Source organism: Vigna angularis, chromosome 11 (assembly GCF_016808095.1).
Source record: "Vigna angularis cultivar LongXiaoDou No.4 chromosome 11, ASM1680809v1, whole genome shotgun sequence".
In the NCBI taxonomy this organism is placed as follows: domain Eukaryota; kingdom Viridiplantae; phylum Streptophyta; class Magnoliopsida; order Fabales; family Fabaceae; genus Vigna; species Vigna angularis.
This window is the reverse complement of record NC_068980.1, coordinates 5420275-5431902: the sequence shown is the minus strand read 5'-3', so window position 1 is coordinate 5431902 and position 11628 is coordinate 5420275. Positions and strand designations below refer to the sequence as shown.

The 11628-nt window shown below is 31.9% G+C and overlaps 2 protein-coding genes and 1 non-coding gene across 4 annotated transcripts; all 3 read right to left on the bottom strand.

The window, feature by feature from the left end:
• Positions 1-2186: 2186 nt before the first annotated feature.
• On the bottom strand, positions 2187-5172 carry LOC108333206 (protein RETICULATA-RELATED 1, chloroplastic). The gene is made up of 7 exons (XM_017568581.2): positions 4592-5172; positions 4398-4496; positions 3854-4074; positions 3583-3652; positions 3255-3334; positions 2970-3034; positions 2187-2686 (listed from the first exon to the last, which is right to left on the bottom strand). Exons 1-7 carry the CDS (start codon positions 5006-5008, stop codon positions 2493-2495), a joined length of 1146 nt encoding a protein of 381 aa, XP_017424070.1. The 5' UTR covers positions 5009-5172; the 3' UTR covers positions 2187-2492.
• Positions 5173-5236: 64 nt separating this feature from the next.
• On the bottom strand, positions 5237-5318 carry TRNAS-GCU (transfer RNA serine (anticodon GCU)). Its single transcript has one exon. It is a non-coding gene; the product is annotated as a tRNA-Ser (tRNA).
• An 861-nt stretch (positions 5319-6179) lies between these two features.
• Positions 6180-10164, bottom strand: LOC108334258 (BTB/POZ domain-containing protein At3g44820). Of its 2 annotated transcripts, XM_017570009.2 has the most exons (4): positions 9798-10164; positions 9541-9610; positions 7364-8578; positions 6180-7272 (listed from the first exon to the last, which is right to left on the bottom strand). In XM_017570009.2, exons 1-4 carry the CDS (start codon positions 9845-9847, stop codon positions 6703-6705), a joined length of 1905 nt encoding a protein of 634 aa, XP_017425498.1. In that variant the 5' UTR covers positions 9848-10164; the 3' UTR covers positions 6180-6702. The 2 variants fall into 2 exon arrangements, with proteins under 2 accessions (XP_017425498.1, XP_052726644.1); XM_052870684.1 differs by lacking the exons at positions 9541-9610; positions 9798-10164 and adding an exon at positions 8783-8955.
• Positions 10165-11628: the final 1464 nt, after the last annotated feature.

The following is an 11628-nucleotide window of genomic DNA, read 5'->3' as shown; positions in this document are numbered from 1 at the left end:
GAGTATTATTGATCCAATTAAAAGTATCTATTTGTGAAAAATATTTGAACTAAAAAAATATAAATGTTTATTTCCTCTGACAAATTGTACTATTCAAATTGGATTAAGTTCCCAATTAAGTTCCCAGCTGTCAAACTTCACAATATTGTGTTTACAGCTGGAGTGGCCCCCTCAGAGTGTGTCTCTTATTGTTAATTTAATTTTCTTCTGCTAACATACAAAGGCATATTACGAGTTTGATTCTGTGCTGGGAAGTGTTTCTGAATTTATATTATCACCAAATAATTTGGATTCAAGTAACATTAAAAGAGACAGATATGATTTAATTAGTATAAAAAACTATTAAGTTATGCTGTTATTGATAAATTTTTAATTTAGAGACAGAGGTCATCATTCACCAATATAAAATTTAAATACCAAAACTAATATATCTCTTGACTTAATCTATATTATTTATATGTACTTGTTTAATTGTTTATAAAATGATAAAAATAGAAACTTCAAACATTATTATTGAGTTTCTTTTTCATTTTAAATAATTAGTTATTTAACTGATAGTAACCCTCATAATTTATAATTAACATATTAATATGAAAAGGTTTTGAGAACAAAGGGTAAGGATACATTTGTAAGAAAACTTGAAAAGTGGGACAATTATCTCCACGATTCTTCAATGAAACACTTTAATTTAATTTTATTGGTGAACTCATTTTTAATTTAGATTTTACATGTATAAGATAGTTTAAGTACATAAAAAATGTATCAAATTACACACAAAAATATCAAACTAAGAAAGTAATAAATACAAATGTCAGATTAAGAAAAAAAAACAAAAATGATAGCTTATTGTATATATAAGCAGGAGCAAAGGTTATATATAACCTTTCTACTTTCAAATAATAAATTTTTCATTTAAACCTTAATTTAATAAAAAAATTCAATTAAAATTTTCATGTATTTGTTGACCTTTTTCTATTTTATGTTTAAACAATAATAGTTCATCATCTTTTTGCCGGTGTAATTATTTGCTAGCAGACAAAAATTAATTGCATTAATGTATCAACTATCACCCGTAGGTCAGAGAATAATTGCTGATTGTATTTTGTGGCTAAAATTAATAGAAAAAAAATTATACAGTTGAATATTTTACTTCAAAATTTAAATGATTGAATTAATAAACTTAGATAATTAGTATGATATAATTTAACAAAATAAGTTAAATATTTTAATTTAAAAAATATATTTTACTTAAGCTGATGTTCTTAATTATTTATGATCAGTAAGAGACTAGCTACAAGTAAAATTATCTTAATATTACTAATTTCTTTACCTCCACAATAAAATAGAAGCTTCCTTCCTTGTAAGTATCACAATTAGTTGATAAACTCATTAATTTTATTCTAATGTTGAAGTGGTATAAAATTATCACCGTCCTAATTAATTTTAAAAAGTGTTTATTGGAAGATGAAGTTATAATAATATTGTCAAAAAGTTTGGATGAACTTTTAGAAAATGATTCATTTTAATAGAAAATATAAAATAAAGTATTTTTACAGATATTTTTTTGTATTTTTTAAGATTATTTTAATTCTTTGAAACTACATAATTTAAATTTAAAAAACAATTGTTTTCATGTTCCCTTCACTCTCACTATATGTTTATTATTCTGGTATTTTCTTTTCAGTTTATTTAAATGATGTTGGCAAATAATTTTTTAAGCTAACATTAGTAATTTATTTTTCAAAACATATTATCAAAATAATTTTTGACACAAAATATAATCACTATTTTTCTAATATTTCTTAGAAAATTTTGATTAGAACTTTTTACAAGAGAATCTCTTACGTATCTTAAAAAATTTACAAAAAAAATAATCCAAGTAATAAAATTATAAAATATTCTTAATAAATTTGAATTAAAATAAATATAAAAATAAGACAATAGATGCTTGCAGTTGCCATAGATTAACAATCATCATCTACTGATATTTTTAAATTGTTAAATATCATTTAACTTTAAAATAAATTTAATATTTTGTTGCAATTAAAATACTCTATCTAAACAACAAAATTAAAATTTAGTAATTTTAAATTGTAATATACAAAGAAAACATTTAAAAAATAAAACAATTTGTCTGGAAAATAATTTAAATTCAATACATTTTAATTTCTGTAAAATTATGAAATTCCCAAGCAATCCAACATTGATTATATTTTCCCAAAGGAAAGAGTTTGCTAGTTATAAGAAGTTGAATTGCCCTTAACATATCTGACACGACTAAGTTACATAACATAGGATGAGAATGAAAGTGAAAAAAAGTGTAAAGAAGAAAAAACAGGAAGAGAGGGTATGGTCCTATTTTAATGACAAGAAGATGTCCCAGCAGAAGAAAAAATGATGGGAGTTTCACTTCTTGGTTTGATAGTCTTTTTTCAGTTGTAGTCAACTTGGGACAAAACTTTGAAAAAGGTGAAATTGCAGAGTGTAGAGAGTCATTGTACACCACTCCTTTTTGCCCAGTCTACGAACTGCATGCCCCCATAGATGTTGTTGCCAAATCTTACACCCACAGTGAATGCCATTGCAACAAGAGGGACCCTCTTTGCCACCACAGATGCTTCAACAAGGCTTTCTAGTCCATTGATGATCTGGTAACGGGTGTTGGATGACACGGTAAGGAAGAATCCTGATAAAGAGAACCAAAACAAATAAACCAAATTACAAATCATCATCATCATCATCTTTTCAATCACTGTTGAAAAATATGAAAATGCCACTTTGTTGAAAATGATGCAACAAGCAAGCTCAAATGTCTATGTTCATCTTGGCAGCAAGGAAACAAGAAATGAAATGCTTTTTTGAGAATAATGGAGTCAGACGCTTAATAAGCAGAGCCAACCCAAGAAACTGAACCAAAAAAATGTAACAGACTAAATATAGAAAATTTAAATATTCAGGAGAAGACATACCCCAAAGAGCAGCACTTTGCAGAAGAGGAGGCACGGGTATGTCATCTTCAGATTTCTTAATGCTCCTGTTTAAAATATAAAAAAAAGTTACATAATTTATCAAAGCAAAAATGACACTGACACCCTCGTGAAACAAAATGCATTTGTGCATATGCATTTGCTCTCTTTATTTAAAGAAACAACAAAGTCAAGCATGTATTATAAATAACTTAGCCAAAAGAGGTAATGTTAATAAGAATTTTTATAATAAAGTAATACGACAGAACTCATCTTGGGTAGACATACCTTTTGGCATTCATGATCATGTTTGCAATTCCTTGACCAATAATACCACATCCAAAGCCAACCGATCCATACAATGCACCCTGAAAACAGAACGTCAGGTATTCCAAAGAATAAACTAATACCAGAAACCAAGTAAATATATATATATATATATATATATATATATATATATATATATATATATATATATAAAACAGTATAGCACCATATCTAATACTAAATTGTTCAATGCAGTGAGAGTTTGATTCTATTATTTTCTGGGTTTTGTATATAAGCTATATTCTGCCATAAATCAAATAGTTACTTAACATTTAAACTTTCAGAGCACCTTGTAGAAGTATGTAGCAATGCGCTGCATCACAGAGAATTTACATCCCGGTCTTTCAGCTTCAAAAACACTGCATTGAAATTGTAATTTAGTATCACATCCATAATTTCACATTCCTAGATCTCTGAAAACATTGGAGAAGCTTATAACAATATAAGCAATTTGAAGTCAACTAAAAATTTCCATCAGGCATTATAACAAATCATGAACATCTCACATTGAAACAGCAATAATGAATTCCCAAAATTCCATCCTTTTTCCAAACACTAACCTGCTAGGAAGAGCCGAACAAGCCTGTTGAATTTGTCCAAGTAAACCTTTTGACAGTGAAGGCTTGCCGATTCGAGCATAGGGTGCTAACATACCCACCAATGCAATGTCAACAACCACTCCAACCAGAAGATCAGCAGCATACAACTCAAATTCAGCCCAGAAATCCTTGCCCCTTTTTTGAACCTCTGCAAACGTTGCACAACAAGAATCTATAACAATCTGCACACGCCAAAACAAGGATAATCAGGTCACCACATATAATCCCGAAAAGACATTAAAAGTTCTTTCATTCTAAAAGAAACATTTTCTTCCTTCTTATGGTGCATTGAAGTTGACAAAAGAATTTTCCTAACTTATACTCAAACATAACCTTATTATATTTACACATGCATCTTCTCTTACAACTTACTTCCGTTCTATCTCTTTTTATTTATCACCATTAAGTCTATTATTTCCTGTCTCTATCTTCTAAATGTTTTTATCATTCTTCTTTCTACTCAATTAAAGAAAAAGTTATACATTTAAATTTTTGAGAAACAAACCTCGGTGCCAACTTTGAAAAGAAAAGAAGGGTCCGCGAGCATTCGATTTCTCAGCATGGAACAATGCTGCATCAGGAAAGACAGAGGCCAAGACGAACTCTGCAATAATAATAATAATAAGGCAAATTGAGAGCAATCAGGGAAGAAAAAACACTTTTTTGAACCCAAAAATTTAAACTTTAGAGAGAACCCACCTGCAACTCCAAGTAACGAAGAAGAAACATTTCGCGGATGCCCGTGACCCTGGCGGCCTCCACCATATCCGGAGGCAGCTTCACGCCACGTGCTTCCGATTCTCTCATTACCGCTTCAAAATTCAAAAGGGGTCCAAACTCTTCATCTCCTCCTCCGTCTCTGTCTCCGTCACCGCCACCACCATCGCCACCTGCGTCACCAACACCTCCGCCGCCGCCGCCAAAAGAGGGTTGATCGTGTGTGATCTTTGGCAACGGGAGGAGGGGTTCGGGGGGCACGCAGTGGATCCTGAAGGCGCCCACGTGGAGGAGGGATTGGCGGAGAATGATAGGTGATGAGCGGGAATTGTGGGGAGAGTTGAATTGAGGGAGTGACCATTTGGCGGCGCTGTTGCTGGAAATGGTGAAGGTTGGCATGCTGGTGTGGCGGCGCGTGATGTAACAAAACACTTGTGTAGGAGTGTTGTGTTTTGAGTTGTGCAGGAAACAAAAGTGACAGAGAAAGAGGCAGAAAAATGGGTTGCAATTGCAACAGGTTGAGCTCTACTCTGGGATTCAGGAGTGGAATGTAACCACCAATTCTATATAATAGTAATAAATTTCGAACAAAAATTAAAAAAGAAAATAAAAATAAAACTACAATAGCGTCGCCTGAGAGATTCGAACTCTCGCGGGGAAACCCCATGTACTTAGCAGGCACACGCCTTAACCACTCGGCCAAAGCGACACCGTTGGACTCTTTATGGAATAGTTTTATTATACTTTTATTATTTTACTACCCACTGCCACATTAGGTGAAACCGATTTTCTATTCTGATATTTTACATTTTAAAAAACTATTACTGATATGTTATTATCTCTATATATTATTTTTTTAGTTATAACAAGAACTAATATTTTTTAAGTGGGTAAACTATGATTTAATTAAAATTTTGTAACGATTTCTCATTTGGTTCCTACGTATGAAGATTTAATACATCGGTTTGCAAAACTTATCACTTTAGTATTTTGTTATTATTACTTTAAGTATTTCTACATTTGTATTTTTAATTTAGTTCTTATATAATATTTGTGTAGAGTAATCAAATTAAAAAAATGTTAATCATATACCAAATTGAAAACATAAAACACGTATACAAACCAAATTAGACATGTATAAAGAAATAACAATAACTGTTACCAAATCAGTAATATTTTGTGCAACAACAGTATATATGAGTTAACTCATTTTTAAATTTAAATTATTTTTGCATAAATTACTTTTATCAAATTACATAAAATTATGTTATTTTTCACACACAAAAAAACTAATTAATTTATAACATAAAAAGTATTTATTATACGCATTTGCAAGGATTAAAATGCCAATGTAAGGATTAAAACACTAGTTTCGTATATTTTGCAGTACTTGATGTGAAATCATACAGTTAAAACTACAATTGTGCATAATTGCATATTGAGATACTATTATAGTGAGTATTTTCAATTAATCAAAGTTTAATCAAAGCAAGAATTACAAGACATAATAAACTCTTTGTGCTTTGTAAAAATATTTGTCTTTTGTAAAGAAATTAAAAAACAGCATGAGTGACAGAGCATAAAAATATTTGCCTTTGTCCTTTGTAAAGAAATTACACTCTTTCACAACTATACAACATTTGTCATCTACAAAAGAAGGTCTGCTATAAGCACAACATTGTCTGTTACATTTGTTTGAGTTTTCCAACCTTTGTGCATCAGCTTTGCATCTGCACTAGGGAGAACATGGATGATTCTTTCTTCGATGACAATAATGTTCTTCACATATGGGTCTAAAACAACATCTTCCACTGTCAATATCTTCAGATGAAGAATAAATCTATACGGATAATAAATACAGGAGCTATTCCCCACAAACAGGACAATTTGTGAAATTGCCTACACAAGTTTACAGCCAACTTTAACACAAGGGAAAGAAATGGAAAATGTTCAAATATGAAAACTGATGAAATAAAAGGGCATAATGGATTTAGAAACATTTTCCTTCCCTTTCCCTCGTACAAAAAATTTAAAATCACACAACACTTCTATATGTATATAGAAAATTAAGAGGGATTATGGTTTCTTGATGCTCAAGTAAAACTTTCTGAGTGCTTGGACTTAAGGGAACGCCGTGCCCGTTCAATGGATGCTCTTGGCGTGGATCCGGTGCGGTTCAGGGATTCTGGTTGAGCATCTGAAGGCCGAGGAACGAGCTTACACCCAATTTTCCGGGCAACGAACCGAGGGGAGCTTCGGGAACTGTGACATTTGGTCACGCTTTTCATTTCTTGCTTTATTTTGCTGAACTCTTCTTCAAGTTCTCCAACTCTAGAACTCATCCTGTCCATATCCACCTTTAAAACCTGGTTTTCACGCACAACAGTCACCCATCCATCTCTTTGTACAATTTCACCGGCTGTTTCGCCTAAGGCGGCTATAGGAACAGGAGCTGCTGTGGCGATCTCACCATCCAATGCATTAAGGCATCCAGCTAATGCTGTTCTCAAATGCAGTTGTTCAAAGAACAGCACTTGAAGAACAACTCTGAGGGGTAACCTGTCATTTTGAGATGCATGAGCACAAGCATGGATTGAAAGTTTCTGGTAGTCAATGATGTTGCACAGTTCTTCCTTCTCTCTATCAGAGAGCCAAGAATGAGCCTGCACAATAGCATAAGTAGTCATCATTAAGCTAACAATCCATGACCACAAATAAGTCTTTATGTAGAAGTGTAGCTCAGAAAAATCAAACCTTGAAATATATGTCCAGTGCCCTGTAAAGCCCATCATGCAATAATCTTGATGACTCGGGGAGGGCGTCTGCAAGCAGGTGTATCTTTCCCGGTTTCAAATTAACATCTGAAGCAATTTCTGAGATGTAGCTATCTATCAACTTCGAAACCTTCCTCAAAGACTCAGTTGATGGTGATGCTGGTGTTTGCTGGTCATGTGATGAAGGAGAAAAGGCAGTTAAATTTGACTCTGTAGATACAAAATAATGGACTATCTGTTCAATACATTCAGTGTTATATAATGCATCTGAATCTGAATAGGTAGGAATTAGAAGACTATCCAAAGTTGCAAGTTCCAATTGCATCCCTATTCTCCTCTCCAAAGAATCCTTGCAGGTTTGGCTGACATTCAATATCAAAGCCACACGAAGAAGTCCCAGCAGGAAACGGCAATAAGATTTCCCCTTCTTGTCAGGAAGAAGTTTCTCAATGCTTTCCAACAGAACTCTTTGATCAACTGTGGCCGGCGTCAAGCTAAAGCTTGCAACTGTCCTGGTCTTGCCACCTTGACCACCCTGCCACCGACCAAGACCCGGCAAGTGCTTTCTAGAATAGTACATTATGGCACCTGCAAGGTTTTCAGGTCTTATACCTCTTGCTTGCATTGTCTTAATTAGCCTCTCAAACAAACTCACACTGAGATATGAGATGTCTTCAAACCACCAATCAGATTCTGAGCTCCGAATCCTGGCACCAGTGTTGATGCCATTCCAAAGAATGCTTCCACCAGGGCTCTGAAAACTCCCATACATCATCATGGGCCATCCAAACAAACTTGGGTCCGTACAAACCATCATAGACAGAGCATTCAAACACTTGCCCACTAACTGAAGCTTTTCAGCTCTAGGTAGAACTGACTCAGAACTTTGGAGAGCCAAAATACAATCTTTCCAGTTGCGCAATGTGTTTCTATGAAAAAAACTCTCTGATTTTGACAACAAGTTACCTTCTCCAAATTCATCTGTCATTTCAAGGTACTCTGCAGCACAGTGAACCGACACTACATTTCTGGCTGTCAGTTCCACACGGTACCCGTAACAGAATTTAGCTGCAATTAAGAAAGTGTCAGGACCACCAGGAAATTCTTCCAGCACCATTTTCAGAGTCTTCTTGTCTGTATCCTTGGACTCGTCATTTGCTTTAGCAAATTTTCCACTTTTTGATACAAGAGGAAACTGCAGTTCCATGACATAACTTATTTAAACTCCAATGCACTCAGTACACAAATAATTTACCAAAGGCGTAACAGTATAACTACCATAAAATTAAGCCTTGTGTAACAGAAACGCTCACTAGTTCATCACGTAATCATGCATGGAGTCCAAATTGAAAAAAGGGAAAAACAGAAATATCTCAAAGCTCTAACTTGTTCCTCTTACCCAAGAAAGCTAATTTAGATGAAACAAGAACAAGTGTTCATGACATGCCAAAGACCCCACCTAATCCAATTACTTCCACAACAGCAAATCAAGAGAGTAAAACGAGTCTGAGAAGTAGATAAATTTTTAGCTTCATCACTGACTGGGAAAGTTAAGCATTAGTAATGAAATATCTGCACCAATGGATATACATCACGAATAACATCCATAATTTAGAAGCAAAATTTGATAACCATCATCTTAAACAATACCAAATGAGCTGAAATACAATCCATTTATAATTAAAGCAGTCTTGTCCCTGCCCTATCTAACCTTAAGCTGAAGGAATTTTAAAGTCAAACTCCACAAAGAAAACCAGCAAGAACATCACAACCTTTGAGAACCATTCAAGTGGATTCCAGTTTAGGAATACAAGGCTGCCCACAAACTGGTGGAATTTTACTAAATTCTAATAAATAGATGAAATTTATGGTGAAACCGTGAAAGCTTTGCGGCCATTGTAGCATGTGGGACGGTATCTCTAGCAAGTCTAATCCAATTCCCTTATTTGAAGATTGATGCTTCGACAACAGAGATGAAAGAAACCAGAAGTAGAAGCAAAAGCCATGAATCACATTAACGCGGTTGGATCAAATTTCGAAAAATAAAAACACAAAGAGCAGTAGAACAAACCAGAACAACAAAAAAAGCCCCACAACTATTTCATCTATCAATAAACCAGAGAGAGAAGTGCAAATTTCTGAAAGGAAAGCAGGTACCTTATGAAGATGGAAAGTGACACCCTCGATGGAAACAGTGATATCACTTGGCAGTCCCCCATTGCAGAACCTATCAAGACCACAACCCAAAAAAATTAACTACATAAATCACATCAAAATCTTCTTTTTTTCGATATGCATGTCTGACTTGGACTCCACCCAGTAATCAGGTGAACAAAAGGAGTCATTTCCTCATCATTCCATTAAAAAAAAAAGAATTTTTACTTCAAAACAAAATTTTTTGAGAAGGAGAGTACCAATCACTGCCTTCTCGACGAAACCCGGAAAGCTTCCCAGTAGGAGCCATGGCTGAGGGAAGGAAAGACCCTCTTTTTCCCTACTTACTCTACCAACACAACATCATTGTTTTTTCCTAAATTGTTGCCTCTTCTTCTTAATTCTAGAAAGAAAAGGGGAAAAAGAGAAAGGCACAGATGTATCTTTTATATGAAAAAGAAAAAAAAAACTAACCAAAGTATGGTACAGAGAGCATAGCCCCTAGAAATAGAACAATTAAAGAATTGGAAATTGGAATTAAAAGAACAGAGAATGACACAGGATCACGACGGCAGAAACGGTCGAGGTAAAGTAAAGCAAGCTTCAATAAAAAAAATTGCAGCGCCAGTTTCGTAAGTTAAAAGCCTTGGTACAAAATAATATATAATAATATCACCACATATTTATATAATATTTTGTAGTCATAATAGTAATATTTAACTTTCTGTCAAAAGAATTACTTAAGTATACTCTTAATTTCTTAAATTTTCTATTTGGTGTTAAAATTTAAAAATAATTATTTTAGTTGTTTAACTTATCAAAAGTTTATTATAATTCCTTTACTTAAAAGTATTGTATTTAAACATTGTGAAAATAAATATTAAAAACTATATAGCTGGACAATTTATGATCTAGATCATAAAATCAGGATAGACCATGATATTAATGACGTGTAATTATTTAACATAACATATAAACAAAACTAATGTAAATTAAAATTTAGAAAATAAAATTTTAATACTAGAAGAACTTTTATCAGTTTAAATATCTCAATGGCATGAGTTGAATTTAACGATAACTTGTTTTATTTTTTATAATTTATATTATATTACACTTTTTATTTCTTTTATTTTCTTTAATATAAAAGTATTGTAATTTAATTCATATTTTATTTAATTATTAATAACAAAAATAAAGAAAATACATTTTTTATGATCTAGATGCTAAAACCTAAATGTTAGCATTGAATGTGTAAAATTTATTAAAATGTAAAGTATTAATCATTATATCACTTATCATTTATCAATGATGCATTGATATTTCAATTTAAGTTACATGTGTTCGACACCTATTTATTTATGTAATCCTTTTATTTGTATTTATTAATTAAGTATATAATTTATGACACAATAATATTCTTATGATGATAATTTATAATTTTTTATATTAATAACAATTAATACATATGATTTAAATTGTGATTCCTACGATAATAATTATATATTTATCATATTTTTAAGAATTATTATATATTTCTTAATGTATATATATCGTGTATTTTATTATATTCAAAATAAACCAATCCATATATATATATATATCCGATACACATAGTTTATCCGTACATTATAGTTTGTCATCTTAAAATCAATTTAATTTTTTTCTGATACAAATCTAACCCTTTAATTTAAATAAATTATTTTAAATTTAAAACATTTTTATTTTTCAATACTTTGAGATTAAATATAGTTTATACATTCATTTTTGCTTATATATTTTAAGTTTTTTTTAAAAGACAAGACTCTTTAAAATGAATAATATATATAATGATATTATTTCAACGAATTTTCCGTAAAAAATATATCAAATTTTAAAGTGAACCAGTCTTAAATATAATAAGATTAAGTAAAAATAGAATATAATTGAATAGTAGGTGAAGAATTGTAGTTTTTGAAGATAGAGTATTGAATATATTGTGTTAAAAATAACATGAAGTGAGTGAATGCGAATGAATGAATAAATGGGACGATAAGAAAGGGCATAGAGGAGCGTCGTCGGGGCCAAAGAGAACAATACAGGTCAATAAAATGA